This window comes from Oncorhynchus tshawytscha, linkage group LG22, assembly GCF_018296145.1.
Source record: "Oncorhynchus tshawytscha isolate Ot180627B linkage group LG22, Otsh_v2.0, whole genome shotgun sequence".
Taxonomy (NCBI): domain Eukaryota; kingdom Metazoa; phylum Chordata; class Actinopteri; order Salmoniformes; family Salmonidae; genus Oncorhynchus; species Oncorhynchus tshawytscha.
In genome coordinates this window covers 9,849,188-9,867,908 of record NC_056450.1, presented here as the reverse complement: position 1 = coordinate 9,867,908, position 18,721 = coordinate 9,849,188, and the positions used below count along the sequence as shown (strand labels likewise).

The 18,721-nt window shown below is 41.3% G+C and overlaps 1 protein-coding gene across 2 annotated transcripts in view; it reads right to left on the bottom strand.

Annotated features, from left to right (window-relative positions):
* Positions 1-715: 715 nt before the first annotated feature.
* LOC112221728 (homeobox protein Hox-C3a) overlaps positions 716-18,721 on the bottom strand; it is a 42,589-nt gene continuing 24,583 nt past the window's right edge. Inside the window, exons 3-5 of one of the 2 annotated variants that reach the window (XM_042303697.1) lie at positions 4,906-5,051; positions 4,363-4,684; positions 716-2,739 (exon numbers count right to left, since the gene is read on the bottom strand). In XM_042303697.1, the coding sequence (XP_042159631.1) occupies positions 2,042-2,739; positions 4,363-4,684; positions 4,906-5,013 (1,128 nt within the window). In that variant the 5' untranslated portion in view covers positions 5,014-5,051 and the 3' untranslated portion in view covers positions 716-2,041. Of the gene's footprint in view, positions 2,740-4,362; positions 5,052-18,721 lie in introns of both variants that reach the window. The other variant, XM_042303696.1, reaches the window with a different exon arrangement.

Genomic DNA, 18,721 nt, shown 5'->3' with positions numbered 1-18,721 from the left:
TCATACTGTACCTTTGATCTTAGACAGACTGCATTGTCGAGGCCATAGGGTTCCAGGGTTTCATAAATATCTGATGATAACACTGCTGGCATTTACTGTATAATCTCTGTCTCTCTGTCTCTGTCTCTGTCTATCTCTCTGTGTCTGTCTGTCTGTCTGTCTGTCTGTCTGTCTGTCTGTCTGTCTGTCTGTCTGTCTGTCTCTCTCTCTCTCTCTCTCCGTCTCTCTCTCTCTCTCTCTGTCTGTCTGTAATAACAAGTAGAAAGCTTGGCATATAGTCCTACTGGATGCTGTAAACTAGGGTGCTGAGCCATGCAACAAACACATCCTCTGAGAATGAAGGGGCTCCAACCCTGCTTCAAATAAGCAATTGAAAAGGAGAGGGTTTAGAATGAAAGGGAGGCGGCATCAGCTCTTGTCAAGATGTCTAGTGGGTTGAGAGCCTGTGGTTGGACTGCTGGAAACACTGCCTTGTCTCCATGATTAATGTAGGGTAAACAGGAGGCAGGAGCCAGGGAAAGTGGTGCCCAGAGATTGTGTAACATGAAAACATAATATCACAGAGTTTTTATTGAATCTATTCCACAGTATGGGCTAATTTTATTACAAAACTTGTTTTCCAGAAGTAGAATGCACTCTTTAATCTCAATAAAATGCTGCTGGAGAATGAAGTCATTCTAATAAGAAATGAATAAAGATAATGATTCCACTGAGATTGATTTTCCACAAATGCATTTATTAAGCATCTCATTAATCAAGAACAGTATCAAAGACGTTTTAAAAAAAAGCTATGATCCTTAGTTTCTGCATCCAGTTTTAATTTATAGATTAATGACATATACCCATTGACTCTTGAAGAATATAACTTATAAATGCCTCATGAGCTTAGTTCAACAGTCGTACCCTATCAGAACACAAACATAAGCTTGTTTTACCCCAATGTTTGTCAACAATGTAAATGTAAACAAACACTGTATAGCCTCGAAACATGGTTAAAACGATACATTTGAAATCATGGATGGTCAGTCCTTGCATCCATAGCGCTGTCTGTGAATTTGAGAGTAGTTACATTTCTCCAGCCCCATCCCTTAGCTTTTTAGCGAAACAGGGACAGGGAGACATGTTGATATTGTTTTAACGAAGGATTCTAGGATTCTCAACACAAACACATATATAACAAAAATAGAACTTCATTCAATATGAACATATGCTTCTGTGTTTTCACACTTACACAAACTCACACGAACGAACAGCTATTTAATGATAAGAACACAAAACATGGCCTAACACATGACACCTACAGCCGAAGTCAAATTCCTTTCTCTCTGATTTACAGATATGGCCGCCACAATTATTTGACACATTAGGATCTCTTGAAAAAAACAAAACTGATCGCTAGTACGTTACGCTACTTACAGGATCATTCTGGAGGCGAAAGAAACGCACACCTGTTTCGGCGAGGTGCTGGCTTGCGGAGTTAGAACAACTTGAACAAGAAAAGGAGAGCCTCACATTCTAGGAGCTCAGGTGCAATAATTGAATAACCGACGTTTCGACAGACAAAAATCTCTTCATCAGGATCATTACGAGATCATAACGTAACACGTGATACCTATACCTTAAAGTAAAATCCCTTTCTCTCTGATTTAAATAGACGACAAGCACAAAGCCATGACACATGAAAATACAAAAATGGATTGGTAATGTGTTCTAAACATGCATTCGACATGCAAAACAGTAGCAGGATGTCTTTGAGGATTTTATTGCTAATATAAATCATGTCAATTTTGATTAAAAAAAGATAACATTTTGCCACAAGGTGTAACAGGAACAGAGGGGGCAGTAGTGGTCGCTTTTGGACTAGAAACCTATAAGGATACTGGAAACCCTATAGGTAATAAATCTGCATTCTTCAGTGAGCCACTATCAGAAAGTTGAAAGAAAGCTAGCCTCCACAATGCTGGTTTGATTGAATTGACCACCTACACACACACATATTACTGAAGGTCTAGGTGTTTAGGTTTGTGGCATAGGCCTGCTCTTACAGGTGAGTAAGTGTAGGGGGTTCTAGGTCTAAGAGGCATCCTCTACATCTGAAATATGCACTGATGTCACTGTCAACATAAGAGGATAGGTGCCCTGGGGCGAGTTTGGAGAGACCCGTGCACAAACATCCGCTGTCTACAACCGTAAGGGCCGACTGCAGACTATCAGAGTCAGTCGCAGTTCCGGTGGTGAGCTGGGGAAGGTCCATGGGAGTAACACGTAAACAGTCACTGGTGTTGGCCTTACTGTGAGAACCCGACGCCGGGGTACGATCACAATTAACGAGGAGAAGGTTTGGAGACCGAGTCCCTCTCACCAGACCAGCACTTCTGAATCCCGAGTACCCAACTCCAACAGAGGACCTTGGGCTGAGGGATGGCATGTGTGTGGTGGTAGAGAGGCACCGCGACGGTGTCTCAGTCGCTGTCCCTCTGTCCTCCTTATGATCCTTCTTGTATTTCATGCGTCGGTTCTGGAACCAGATCTTGATCTGCCGGTCTGTGAGCCTCAGGCCCGCAGCCATCTCCAGCCTGCGTGGTCGACATAGGTAGGGGCTGAAGTGAAACTCCTTCTCCAGCTCCACTAGCTGAGTACTGGTGAACGCCGTCCTCGCTCGCCTCCCTCCGTCTCGCCCTCCGTCTCTTCCTCTACTTGGGAGACCACCAGCCTCGTTACGACTGCACACTGAATCACCTGGGGAAATGACAAAAGGAACATGTGAAGGAGCAGTCAATTAAAAGTCAGCTAGCGGGCACCCAGGCGAGCTTCTGCCTAGCTGGCGTAAAAAGGGAAAAGCTTAACTGAGGGACTTAGGAATCCTAATAGGCATCTTGTAAAGTGTCCTGGGATAAATTGTTTTTTTCGGGAGTCAATTAACCTTTTACTGCAGTGGGCTAAATCAGGGTCACACAGTGTTTCTTGGTAGTCTTAACCAAATCTACTTTGGAACAAAAGTACACACCTCACACACATGGCGATGGACTTAAGAAAAGAAGACACCTGTACCATGTCAGATATAGAGTTGAAATGTATTACATTGTGACGTTGCATCCCAATATTACACTTCATATACATCACAGAAGCCTGAAATATAACAAAACTATTTGACATAGAAACCACCAGATTTCCGTTGTTTAAAAAAAAAAGTTTTTTTATTAATGATGAAATTATGATGAATATGAATAACTTTCCACTCATAATGCCAAAGAGGGCACTTTTGGTCATTGACTGCAGGAAAGGGCTACATGTGTTTCCTTCAAAGCTTCCATCTCTCCTTAATTGCATCAAATGCTTTGTGTTCATGACTAGCCCAAGAGAGACCTGTCCCGTGGGCCTAAGAGAGAAACACATCTATACCTTGCTGATAATGCACTGCAAGTGTCTGGGACATAACACCAGTTACAGCTTGTCTCAGATGATAGTGTTTTGAGAAAGTTGTTTTTCAGGGAATCGTCTTACATACGCATTAATCACATCTACACACGGCAGTAGTGTACCTGTCAACTCAATCACTTAAAGAGTGCCTTGGGACCACCACTGGAAACAACCACCGTCAGAGTGTCAGATGTGCCACAACAATCCTGTCAGTGACTATTGTATTCAGGGTTTAAAGTCCCTGTTTACACCTGGATATCTGACCTACTTAGGAGGAAATGATCGTGTGTGAAAGAATTGAGAACTAACATAAGGAGTTGTTCAAACGTATTATTCAAATTTCTTCAAATGTAACACAAACATATGTATGTGTATATACACTCATAGAAAAGGAGGGTGGGAGAACCATTTTTGGTTCCAAGTAGAACCCGTTTTGGTTACAGGTAGAACTCTTTTGGGTTTCATGTAAAACCCTCTGTGAAAAAAGGGTTCTACATGGAACTCTCTGTGAAAAAGAGTTCTACCTGGAACCAAAAAGGGTTCTACCTGGAACCAAACAGGGTTCTTCAAAGGGTTCTCCTGTGGTGACAGCTGAAGAACCCCTTTAGGTTCTAAATAGCACCCTTGTTTTCTAAAAGTGTAGGCATAGCATAATTCTGGTCAATAAAAAGAGAATTATAGACAACATCTAAACTCTATATTATGTCAATAAAGGTTAAAACAAAAATTATTGCCTAATACTTATTCTTTCTATGTTAATATGTGAGCAAGTCATAACTCACAAATGTCCCTTTGGCACCAAAATTATAAGGTGTGCAATGTTCTGATCAAATACGTTTGAAGACTAGGTAAATGCAGATATAGGCTAGGATAATATGGACAGTCATATGCACATTCATCATTATGACACTGTACTATATTCAAATATGATATTATATTGACCTAATTCGTTGGAGTCCGATGCACTCTGGTGTAGGTCATGCCGAGTTTCTCTCATCCAAGGGAAGAGATGCCTCGGTGAGAGGGAGTAAGTGGATGCACTGCACCTCTTGTCTCTGACGACTGCTTTGCCCTTGGCATGGCGGGTATCCACCGGGTCCGGGGTGCCCCATAACGGGTCAGTCGGGTACGGCGTACAGCTGATACAAGCAGAAGAGGTGACTGAACGCTGGAAGAGTGGAATCTCTCGGAATTGTGGCGCGTGGCCTCCCTCACTGTGTCCGGTGACGCATCCAGCAGGTTCGGTTGCAGTGTTGTGTTCGCCCTGTAGATGACATGGGAGAAGGGACTGGTGCTGGTCCATAGACCTAGCAGGGTGCACTTCATCAAATTCACTCTGATAAATATAACTATGGGTACGCCCTGAATGTTGGGAAGGTATGCACTTTTGCATGTTAAATATATAGCTTTTACAACGAACGTAAATGTAAAAGCTTTATGCAGAAGACTTTAAATAAGCTTTAAGACTGTATTGAATAATATTACCAGAGGGGTAAACCGTGAAGTCACGTGGGGCCGTCCTCCAATAATCGCGCGCTGGAGTTGCAAACCGTCCGAAAGGAACTTAATCGCGCTGGAGGAACCCGCTCCCATTCTTCAGGCAGCATTGCAATAAGCACGGGTTTCTTCACCTATGGATGAAAACAACTAATTAGTGTATGAAAAGTAAGAGAGGACTAGCAGTGTATGTTGGCAGTTTTAGAACGCGAGAGAGGGGAAGATGGAGGGAGAGAGAGAGCTAGAGAGAGAGAGAGAGAGAGAGAGAGAGAGTAAGAGAGTGAGTAAGAGATAGACAGAAAAAGAGGCACGCAACTGAACGCATCATTTGGAACTAAATATCTATTCGTTTTTTATTTACAGAGTACCACATGGTGGGAAGAATTCGAATGGAAATCCAGCGCAATGAAAGTTGCATCGTTTTTTAAAACTTCCCCGGTAGGTTATATCAATGCTCCTTGTTGGAAACTATCGAATAAGTAGTATGTTAGCCTACTTGGATAATATCAATGCTATCGCGAGATATACAAAAAAAATGACATTTGACTAAAATGTGTAATTTTCGTGAATGTGTTATTGTAACATGAGTGTGCTGTTTGTTGAAGTGTTATTACTATATTAAAAATGAGGACCAACCATTGTGAATGGTATTCCTCTGGATATACAAAGCTTGGCCTTAAAACTATACTTTTGTCTATTTACTTCATTCTATTTGCTTGTGAATATGCATTCAGTTCATAGTGGTTGTATGCTAATACACTGAGGGAGGGAACCATCCAAGTGAGCAGTGCACTTATCTACTTAGATTAAAGGACTTGGAATAGATTCGAATAGAGTCAATGGGAGTGGTCAAACAAAGGCTTTTGACAATCATTGCCACACACAAAGAGAATGAGAAGACCACAAAAGAATATCGAAAATAATAGTATTTTTTACCTCAAATGTCTGGCTACCTGCGATTACTAATCAATATCCACGTGGATGTGTTTTGCTCTGCCCAACAACATTCATATTACAGGGTATTTTTCGATTGATAAAACCCGTGTGTATGGACGGACAGACAAAGAGGGAGGAAAATGACTGGCTGGCTGGGTTATACGAACCCAACGCTAACACCAAAGCAATAGCCTATGGACTTCAGGAACTTGTTAGTCATTTAACTTGGAGGTGTGCTGTTGCAATAATGTTTAGGCCAATGTAAATATTACAATAAAAAATTTGACTATATAGCTAGCTATATACCCTACCCAAACGAGCATGGTCTACAGCAGAGCCATGTAGAGATTAGGGCTCTGGTGGCTTTAAAGTGTACGTGGACTAAGGATGATATTATCAGAAAATGTTGATTAGATTCTAGGCCTACAACAATATATTTTCACTAGTATTTCTACAATATAATATAACAAATCTGTTGAGGAGAATCCTCAATAGATGTCTTCCAGCAGCACCGTGATGGACGATGCACTCTGGATCGCCTAGCCGGGACGAGCCAGCATCTTCACAGCACCGCTCTGATTTAATCCCTCTTCCGTTTACCCTCCTTCTAGCCCCGCCACAAGGGTAACCTCACTCCCTGATTCATATCCTCCATTCACACGTCACACACTCACGCCAATACGTTATTTGAACATAAAGAAGGAGCATATCATGTTCTCAATATTGTAGGTTAAAACGATTAAAGGACCTTTTTTTGACGGGATCATTTAGAATAATAGAACAACAAGAATAGCACGCAGGTAGAGATAGGATTTCCGGCAACATCAAATGTTCACGGAGAGCAATGCAGTTGACCATCAAGGTTAAACAAAATACTCCACTTGAATTTCAGCTAAATCGAGTTATGGGTCATAGTCATATCCTAGTCACTTTTTCATTTTCCTCACCCATGATCAATTTCGATATATAGACTACACATACTCAGTACAGTATTAGGATTAGGATAATTATAAGGATAACATTATGATTGTTATTATTACCATCATCATATTGTGAACCTGTAACGTCAGAAATGAGAGGAAAGGAATTCAATTCCGTTTGTTTTCTTTGTTTCAAATCGTTGAACACTCGGCTGTGTTGGATATATATAGAATATAATCTGTGATATACTATCTCAGCAAGAACATAATTTAGCTCATCCGTGCGCCTACACCACGATTATCCGTGAACTCTGGTTGAACCGCCCAAGTGGCAATAAATCATTTTTCTCTTGTCTGCACAAAGCGCGCGCCAGTCCCTCTGGGTGTCAACCCCTTTTTCACGGCTTGGTGGCTGACACAAACAGCCGAGGAAACATTGAAAAAGTTTCGTAACGATTGAGGATTTTAACATACAATATATCATAATTCACAACATATAGCATTTCCACTAATGTGGGCTTTTTCGTGTTGACATGGCTACCATGTAGGCCTTAGCACTAGCAGCAAAATTCCGAACCCCTTTGTTCCAAAAACACTGTTCTCCACACTGCTCTTCTCAACAAAAAGCATCCATGCCCATAATGTATTTTCGGCGGACAGAGAAGAGGAGACAGAGAGCTCGTGGAAGGACGTTAATGGGCAGAGGATGTTGTCGGTTAAAACGGTGCATACAAATGGACCTGTCTCGGCAGAGCACGCGGGAGATTTATTGGCCCGGTGCCCTACATTGCTGTAAACAATTCAGAGTGAAATGAAAGGACCGGAGACTTTGCTGAGCACTGCACACTTCATACATGAGGAAAAGTAAAAGACACACATTGTCAATTTCCTTTCTTCCCAGAACACGTGTTAATGTCTTGACCTATATAAATAGGACATGTACATGCAATACACTTAGAAAAAACGGTTCCTTATAGAACCAAAAAGGTTATATTGCGTGCTTTATGTATGGAACCCCTAAATGTTCTATGTAGAACCATTTTATGGGGTTCTTTTATCAGAACCCTAGAGGTTCTTCTTCACTAAAACAAAATGGTACCATATGGAACCCTGCATGGTGCCATTTATGAATTATGGCTACTACCCTTAACCAACAATGTTTTGAGCTCAGAATATAATTTAATAAACAATTAATGAAAGCACAAATGTATACCAGCATAGTTTTTAGAATGCATTGTCATTATTTGCAAACATAGTTTGGCCAGGCAGGTATCTCCTTGTTTGAATGATGGCCTAAGTCAACTCTGGCTGACTTCTTTACAATAACAATACAATAAAACATCAAAAATGTGTCGTCTGCTCCTTTCTCAACCCCCCCAAGCCTCACACATACAGTTGAAGTCGGAAGTTAACATACACTTTGGTTGGAGTCATTAAAAAAATTTTTTTTTTTTTTTGCAAGGCCTACCTTCAAACTCAGTGCCTCTTTGCTTGACATCATGGGAAAATCAAAAGAAATCAGCCAAGACCTCAGAAACAAATTGTAGACCTCCACAAGTCTGGTCCATCCTTGGGAGCAATTTCCAAATGCCTGAAGGTACCACATTCATCTGCACAAACAATAGCATGCAAGTATAAACACCATGGGACCACACAGCTGTCATACCGCTGAGGAAGGAGACGCATTCTGTCTCCTAGAGATGAACGTATTATGGGGCGAAGAATGCAAATTTATCCCAGAACAACAGCAAATAACCTTGTGAAGATGCTGGAGGAAACAGGTATGAAAGTATCTATATCTACAGTAAAACGAGTCCAAATCAACATAACCTGAAAGGCCGCTCAGCAAGGAATAGCCACTGCTCCAAAACCGCCAGACAAAATCCAGACTACGGTTTGCAAATGCACTTTTTGGAGAAATTTCCTCTGGTCTCATGAAACAAAAATAGAACTGTTTGGCCATAATGACCATTGTTATGTTTGGAGGAAAAAGGGGGAGGCCTGCAAGCCGAAGAACACCCCCCCAACTGTGAAGCACGGGGGTGGCAGCATCATGTTATGGGGGTGCTTTGCTGTAGGAGGGACTGGTGCACTTCACAAAATAAATGGCATCATGAGAAGGAAAATTACGTGGATATATTGAAGCAACATCCTAAGACATCAGTCAGGAAGGTAAAGCTTGGTCGCAAATGGGTCTTCCAAATGGACAATGACCCCAAGCATATATCCAAAGTTGTGGCAAAATGGCTTAAGGACAACAAAGTCAAGGTATTGAAGCAGCCATCACAAAGCCCTGACCTCAAGCCTATAGGAAATTTGTGGGCAGAACTGAAAAAGCGTGTGTGAGCAAGGAGGCCTACAAACCTGACTCAGTTACACCAGCTCTGTCAGGAAGAATGGGCAAAAACTCACCTAACTTATTGTGGGAAGCTTGTGGAAGGCAACCTGAAATGTTTGACCCAAGTTAAGCAATTTAAAGGCAATGCTAGCACCTACTATTTGCGTGTATGAAACGTCTGACCCACTGGGAATGTGATGAAAGAAATAAAAGCTGAAAGAAATCATTCTCTCTACTATTATTCTGACATTTCACATTCTTACAATAAAATGGCGATGCTAACTGACCTAAGACAGGGAATTTTTTAAATGTCAGGAATTGTGACAAACTGAGTTTAAATGTATTTGGCTAAGGTGCATGTAAACTTCTGAGTTGATCTGTATATAATGTACATGTAGGTAGAGTTATTAAAGTGACTTATGCATAGATAATCACAGAGGGGAGCAGAGTAAAAGAGGGTGGGAGGCATAACCTGGATAGCCATTTGATTAGACGTTCAGTAGTCTTACGGCTTGGGGTAGAAGCTGCTTAGAAGCCTCTTGGACCTAGACTTGACGCTCCGGTACCGCTTGCCGTGTGGTAGCAGAGAGAACTGTCTATGACTAGGGTAGCTGGAGTCTTTGACAAGTTTTAGGGCCTTCCTCTGACACCGCCTGGTATAGAGGTCCTGGATGGCAGGAAGCTTGGCCCCAGTGATGTACTGGACTGTGCACACTACCCTCTGTAGTGCCTTGCAGTCGGATGCCGAGCAGTTGCCATACCAGGCAGTGATGCAACCAGTCTGGATGACCTCGATGGTGCAGCTGTAGAACCTTTTGAGGATCTAAGGACCTATGCCAAATTTTTTCAGTCTCCTGAGGGGATTTGTCGTTGCCTCTTCACGACTGTCCTGGTGATGTGGACACCAAAGAACTTGAAGCTCTCAACCTGCTCCACTACAGCCCTGTCGATGAGAATGGGGGCGTGCTTGGTCCTCCTTTTCCTGTTGTCCACAATCATCGCCTTAGTCTTAATCACGTTGAGGGAGAGGTTTTTGTCCTTGCACCACACGGTCAGGTCTCTGTCCTCCTCCCTATATGCTGTCTCGTCGTTATTGATGACCAGGCCTACCACTGTTGTGTCATCGGCAAACTTAATGATGGTGTTGGAGTCATGCCTGGTCGTGCAATCATGAGTGAACAGGGAGTACAGGAGGGTACTGAGCACGCACTCCTGAGGGGCCCACGTGTTGAGGATCAGCGTGGCGGATGTGTTGTTACCTACCCTTACCACCTGGGGGCGGCCCATCAGAATTTCCAGGACCCAGTTGCAGAGGGAGGTGCTTAGTGCTAGGGTCCTTAGCTTAGTGATGAACTTTGAGGGCACTATGGTGTTGAACGCTGAGCTGTCGTCAATGGTATAGCATTCTCACATAGGTGTTCCTTTTGTCCAGGTGTGAAAGGGTAGTGTGGAGTACACTAGAGATTGCATCATCTGTGAATCTGTTGGGGTGGTATGCAAATTGGAGTGGGTCTCGGGATTCTGGGATAATGGTGTTGATGTGAGCCATGACCAGCCTTTCAAAGCTCTTCATGCCTACAGACGTGAGTGTATGTATCAGTAGTCATTTAGGCAGATAACAGTGCCTTGCAAAAGTATTCATTGGCTATTTTTCCTATTTTGTTGCAATACAACCTGTCTTTTAAATTGAGTTTTATTTGGAGTTCATGTATTGGACAAACACAAAATAGTCCAAATTGGTAAAGTGAAATTTAAAAAAATTCAAAACGGAATTGTGGTGCGTGCATATGTATTCACCTCCTTTGCTATTGAAGCCCCTAAATAAGATCTGGTGCAACCAATCACCTTCATAAGTCTCATAATTAGTTAAGTAAAGTCCACCTGTGTGCAATCTAAGTGTCACATGATCTCAGTATATATATACCTGCTCTAAAGGGCCCCAGAGTCTGCAACACCATTATGCAAGGGGCAACAACAAGCAAGCGACACCATGAAGACCAAGGAGCTCTCCAAACAGGCCGGAGAAAATATCCAAAACTTTAAACATCCCATGGAGCACCATTAAATCCATTATTAAAAAATGGAAAGAATCTGGCACCACAACAAACCTGCCAAGAGAAGGCCTCCCACCAAAACTCAGGCAAGGAGGGCATTAATCAGAGAGGCAGAATTGAAGCAATGATGGATGGCGCTAAATACAGGGAAATCCACGAGGGGAACCTGTTTCAGTCTCCCAGAGATTTGAGACTGGGAAGGAGGTTCACCTTCCAGCAGGACAATGACTCTAAGCATACTGCTAAAGCAACACTTGAGTGGTTTAAGGGGAAACACAATGTCTTGGAATGGCCTAGTCAAAGCCCAGACCTCAATCAAATTGAGAATCTGTGGTATGACTTAAAGATTGCTGAACACCAGCAGAACCCATCCAACTTGAAGGAGCTGGAGCAGTTTTGCCTTGAAGAATGGGAAAAAAATCCCAGTGGCTAGATGTGCCAAGCTTATAGAGACATACCCCAAGAGACTTGCAGCTGTAATTGCTAAGAAAGATAGCTCTACAAAGTATTGACTTTGGTGGGGTAAATAGTTATGCACGCTCAAGTTTTCTGTTTTTTTTTGTCTTATTTCTTGTTTGTTTCACAATTAAAAACATTTTGCATCTTCAAAGTGTGAGTGTGTAAATGAAATGATACAAACCCCCCAAAAATCTATTTTAATTCCAGGTTGTAAGGCAACAAAATAGGAAAAATGCCAAGGGGGGTGAATACTTTCGTAAGCCACTGTACCTTAGTGTTATTGGGCACAGGGACTATGGTGGTCTGCTTGAGACATGTTTGTATTATAGACTCAGACATGGAGAGGTTGAAAATGTCGGTGAAGACACCCCTCTGTACACGTCCTGCTAATCTGTCTGGCCCATCGGCCTTGTGAATGTTGACCTGTTTAAAGGTCTTACTCACATCGGCTGCGGAGAGTGTGATCACACAGTCGTCCGGAACAGCTGATGCTCTCATGCATGTTTCAGTGTTTCTTGACTCGAAGCGAGCATAGAAGTAATTTAGCTTGTCTGGTAGGCTCATGTCACTGGGAAGCTCTTGGCTGCGCTGCCCTTTGTAGTCTGTATTAGTTTGCAAGCCCTGCCACATCCGACAAGCGTCAGAGCCAGTGTAGTACGATTCAATCTTAGTCCTGTATTGACACTTTGCCTGTTTGATGGTTCGTCGGAGGGAATAGCGGGATTTCTTATAAGCTTCCGGGTTAGAGTCCCGCTCCTTGAAAGCGGCAGCTCTACCCTTTAGCTCAGCGCGGATGTTGCCTGTAATCCATGGCTTCTGGTTGGGGGTATGTCACTGTGGGGACGATGTCATCAATGCACATATTGATGAAGCCAGTGACTGATGTGCTGTACTCCTCAATGCCATTTGAAGAATCCCGGAACATATTCCAGTCGGTGCTAGCAAAACAGTCCTGTAGTTTAGCATCGGCTTCATCTGACCACTTTTTTATTGACGAGCCACTGGTGCTTCCTCCTTTCAATTTTGCTTGTAATGCAGGATTCAGGAGGATAGAATTATGGTCCGATTTGTCAAATGGAGGGCGAGGGAGAGCTTGAAGAATTATAAAAATAATAATGTGCAAAGATCTTATAGACTTACCCAGAAAGACCTACAGCTGTAATTCCTGCCAAAGGTGATTCTAACATGCATTGACTCAGGGGTGTGAATACTTATGTAAATGAATACATGTTTTTGTTTTTTTTACGTTTTCACTTTCTCATTATGGGGTATTGTTTGTAGAGTGGGGAGGAAAAAATACATTGAATAAATGTTTTATTCAGTGTGTAACACAACAAAATGTAGAATAACTCAAGGGGTTTGAATACTTTCTGAAGGCACTGTAGAACCTTTTACCGTAAGGCACTGTAGAACCTTTTTTTGTAAAAGGTTCTTTTATCTTGTCCAAAGTACCAAAAGGTTCCCCAAATTAGGCTTTTTCTAAGACTGTAGGCTGAACCATAGCTATTGGCTTCAACTCCTAAAAATAATAACCCATTAAAACGACAGATTAAAAGTGAAACTAGCTATTTTGTCTTTCTTGGCCAACATATATCCTTAGTTTCTGGACATACATTTCCATGAACATTTGAGTAAATTAACATGTTGGTTTGTGTCCAATATAGACATAAAACACTACTTTTCAGTTGTATCTCCCTCTCTAGGGCCTATACCATAAACTGAACAACCAGTTCTTTCAGAAGAGTGCTTCTGGGAGTGAAATATTGTTACAATAACCCCATGCACTTGGATATCGGCCATGGCCAAAGGACCTCCAATCTCTAGAACGGATGGAAGTTCTATATTACGTAGTATTTTTGGATTGATTCTCTGCCAATACGTTCCAACAGTAGGCTAATATAACTTCTAAAACTGTTATGTTCTATTTCTCAAAACACATGATACCTACATAGTATACTGCAGTGAACTGTTACCAGTTTGCATCTGAGCATCACAATCTCATTATTCCCTACAGTGTCCAGGTGGGGCAATATACTGTGCATCAATAATGACTACATTTGTTATGGAATAATTTCATGATTCCTGTATCTGCTACAATGCAATTGGACCCATCGAGTTCTGCAATAATGCCATAGTTTTGATACTACAGAAATACATTTTCGCCTACACTCAGCAAATGCAACCTTGTAGTCCAACCAGGCAGATTGTTCAAGATTGACTTGTCCCGAAGACGTCGGTAAATGCCTTCTAAACCGGCCACTAGGGGCAACACGGAGCGCTATTACCATAGGCTTGGTGTTATGGACAGGCGTGGCGGATGGGCACAATCCCATGACTTCGGATCAGATGGTCGTGTGTCCAATCCCAGTGGTAGACAATGATTTTATTTTAGATTTGTTTTAACCCTATATCAAACCTTAACCCTTAACTGAACCATTCGGAATGAATGCCTGAATTGAATTTAACCCAATCCAAAGCCTCAACCTCTCACCTGATTTAATGGACCTGCATAGACTTGGAGAGCTGACAAGAACAGATGGCTGCTGAGAATTATACAATAACTTGGAAATGTATGTTACTTGTCCAGAGAAATACATTTAATCAAATTCATATTAAACATCTGTTGGGTATACTAGTGAAGACAAGAAGTTATGAGTAGCTCACTTGCTATTGCAACTAATCACTCTCCCTTTATCGTTTAGGCAGCAGTCCAGTGCATTCAGTCCATATCTGACATTGATCCATGTCTCATATAGACCAATACTTGGACACTTGTCTACCAGGGACTGAAACTTAGGTAAAATGCTATATTACGTTACACTAATATCTATAAATGCTTTATAAGTAACTGCAGTAGGCCTCATTACAACTGTTAAATGTAGCATATGTTATGATGTTTATAAAGGAAAAACCATAATTGTATTGACAACTTTTAAGTCCCTATATTTTTTAAATATTGAGCCTTGGATGGCAACTTTTCTACTTGTAAATAATTAATTAATAATAGATTTGAGAATCAATTCACCACACACACACACACACACACACACACACACACACACACACACACACACACACACACAGATGCCCATAAGCACACAGGCCAGACATGGTGCATCTGCCCCTCTGGGGGTGAACGGACAGACTAGATTTACGGATTTATGACACACCCCTCCTTAATTAAGTCTGGTCAATGTGAGAGTGGGCAGCCTTATTTCCCTTATCCCTGGAACATGAGATTTGACCCCTGTTTCAACTCAGCGCCTTCATGCAGCTGCCATGACTGCTGTATAAACAGACTACCAGTGGTGGAAAAAGTACTGCGTTTTCATACTTGAGTAAAAGTAAAGAAACCTTAATAGAAAATGACTCAAGTAGAAGTGAAAGTCACACAGTAAAATACTACTTGAGTAAAAGTCTAAAAGTATTTGGTTTTAAATATACTTAAGTATCAAAAAGTAAATGTAGTTGCTAAAATATACTTAAGTATAAAAAGTAAAAGTAAAAGTAGGAATAAGTAGAAAATGCATTATATTAAGCAAACCAGATGCACAATTTTCACACTCCAACACTAAGACAACATTTAAAAACAAAGCATTTGTTATTAGTGAGTCCTCCAGATCAGAGGCAGTAGGGATGACCAGGGATGTTCTCTTGATAAGTGTGCGAATTGGACCATTTTCTGGCCTGCTAAGCATTCAAAATGTAAAGAGTACTTGTGGGTGTCAGGGAGAATATATGGCGTAAAAAGAACATTATTTTCTTTCGGCATGTAGTGACGTGAAAGTAAAAGTTGTCAAAAAATAGTAAAGTACAGATACTAAAAAAAAATACTTAAGTAGTACTTTAAAGTATTTTTTACTTAAATACTTTACGCCTCTGCATACTACACCATCCCCATCACAATAGTCTGGAGTCAGACCTTTCGTTAAAAAATTAATTGGTTGAAGAAGACACTCATCTTGAACAAGGGAGAGATGTTTTTATAGCCATAGTAATTTACTAATATAAATCTACAAATATTACCACAAAGATCATCATAACAGTTTTTTGGGGTGGGGAATTCGAATATATGATTTCCACTTCTTTTAACCAGTTTATTTTCGTGGTTCCGTCCGCCAAGAGAGTGTGAGAGAGAAAGATGCCTTGCCAGAGGCCTGCCATAAATCAATGTTGCAAAGTGGAATGTTCGCCTGCATTCCCCGGAATCATATGGAGAGAAACATTCTCAATATTCTCTAAAGACTTTGAAGAGACAAGATTCACAATGGCTTAGCTTTTGCAGGAATGTTATCAAATAATTAGGCCTACACTCCAAAAATATAGGCGACATTTGTACAAAATGCAGCATATTCTTTAGTTACTTTTTGGGAATTCATCACACCAATTGAAATACACGAAGCTAAACAATTAAACAAATACAAAATAATTATGAAAAGACAGGTCTTAGCCTGTAGCTACAAATAAAACATTACATCTGAACTAGTGCGTAATTGCTTTACATTTAAACCCATAGTGTATAATCTACTTTCAGATGTATTTATATTACCAGTATCTGGCTATATAATCTACTTTCAAACTAGCATTCTTCGTAATGACATAAACATGTAGATTGGATTGAAAGCTGCAACTCGTAAGTAAGCTTTCAAATCAAGTTGAAAATACATTAGGTTGCGGCTAAGGTCTGTGAATGGACAACTTCGATTGTTTAAGTCACAAGAAAATAACTTGAAAAAGTTCATTTCCTCCATAATTTCTGTGCTGTATCAATAATATTTTCTTTCAATGACCGTGTACTGTACGTGTTGTCGTCCTCGGCCTATTGGAGCACCCTATGGGCTATGTCCGATTAATGAAAATTACAATCAGATATAACGGGGTTTTTTTGTGTTGCTGCTTGTGTTTACTCAAATAATATTGAACAACGTGAAAATAAACGTATTGTCACACATAACCTCTGTGCAACCCCTACTCTCAAATATCTCCAGGGCACAAAATGTCAGGTGAGGTGGCTTTATGGAGATGCTGATAAATGGTACAATTACTGTTCTATAGCACGTGAAAGCTGTTCATCGCTTACAGAACTGTTGTGTGTAAGCGTCCTGTTTGCTACAACATATTTGTGCCATGGACCACAGTAACTGCATAGGTTTGATATATGTTTTAGGGGCAAATCAAGGCATAGGCCTATATCTAAAATCGTGAATTACATGTTATGATCACAAGTCATTTTAAAACGGTTTCAATGTCGAATAATTCTAAGAGGTCCGACTGAACGTCAATGATCTAAATATAGTTACAAATGGTGTAATTACAAGTGACCACTCTCGTTCATATGTACACATCTACACCTAACCCATATAACATCTAACCAGCACAGGTTGAAGAATCTCTACTGAGTGTGATGCATGCTGCCGTGGTGTGGTTTAATTCATGTATTCGTATAGGCCCCACTTCGACGACAGATCGTAACAGACCAGTACATAGTAAATCAGTGAACTGCAAAGAGAGGTACACGAGGTGCAAAAGCTTCTCATAAAATACACCATGTGGCTGTATAACTTCACACACCTGCACAGTGCACTGCGAGACCATTCACTTCAGACCGTCGTCCATCGTATATATTGGGGGAATCAGTCCTGTCCTGGTGGAGCATCCTATCATTGTCTCCATGAATGCCCACAAGTTGAAGACGTGCATTTCTTGTATAATATTGTCATTATTTGAGCTTTATCAAGGTAGGTGTTAAAATGTAGATGAAATATTATAGGCTCAAATTAGGCTAGATGCCTGGACTGATCTCTTGCAGAATCAGTTTTGTAAATCAATGCTTTCGTTCGTGGTTGTTCGTAGCCTCAAACTGTTAACACATAATTAATTTTGTGATTAACTGACTTAAGAACTTAAGAACGTTTATTGAATCAAATACATGACTTGGATTGAAATACATTAAATTGTTAATTTCGGCCTACAACGCAAGAGCAAATGTCCACATAAACGTAGCCTATATATTTGTCTATATAATATTCATTCCAAAAGTAACGTTCAATAATGATATTGAAGCTGTTATGCACCAAGATGGATGCATTTTCACAAATATACAACGTTTTCCCATGCAGAATCCTATAAATTGTAATAATGCATTCGACATGAGCAGGCCTAACACACACATGCATACGGATCAGAAGCTCCAAAGTCACCACTTGGAAGTCCCTCAAATGTGTAAGATGTCCAAGGGGGCTAGGTCCTACACAATGGAAGAGAAGTGGCCGACAGTTCACCGCACTATCGGGTCACCACTGAGAGCAACAAAAGAGTAACACATTCAGAAGTGCCCTTCCACCGGCCCCTCAATGGGCCCCGAGCAGAAAAACCCACAAAGGCCAGCGCACTGACGAAGCCACGTAAGGACGGGGTACCACCTACGAGGGCACACACAGAAGGTACACGTATAGAGAGCCAGTCAGGTCACAGGGGTTGCAAAGGTCGGCCATCCCGGCTGAAACGGACCTAATGGGACAGAAAATGTGCCCTCCGACTGAACTCGGCCTTCTCGCGGTTCGTCCCCAACTTCAATAAAGTACCTTTTCAGCCTCGCGACATGGAGGCGACAGGTTTTAGAAAGAGATTGGAGGGATGCTGAGACTGTGGAGTAGCTACACATTCTCTCAACTGTCAAGGGCCCGGTTTCCCAAAGCATTTTAAGGCTAAGTTCATAATTATCCTTAAAATGCTTTTGGGAAAACGGGCCCTGCCAGCTACATAAAGGCTCCTGGAATTCGGCAAGGTGTTAAGTTTCATTTTTGTCCCTGGTAGTTTTATTTGTAAAGTTGCTAGTTAGTGAGTTGGGTTTATTTCTTTGTGAGGGAGGCTGTTGCCAAATTAATATATTCAGTCCCAAATAATTTTACTCTGTGGCGTTAAGATTGATGGTTCAGAATAGACTACATCTCCCCTTTGTGATCGTCTGCCCCCCCATCTAGCAAGCCGTTTTATAATTTCTATTCAAGTCACACATTTTAATAATCTATCAAATGCTTGCGCTCTTTTCAAACGTGGCATGTTTTACACCACATTTTGAGCAGGATAAGAAAAAG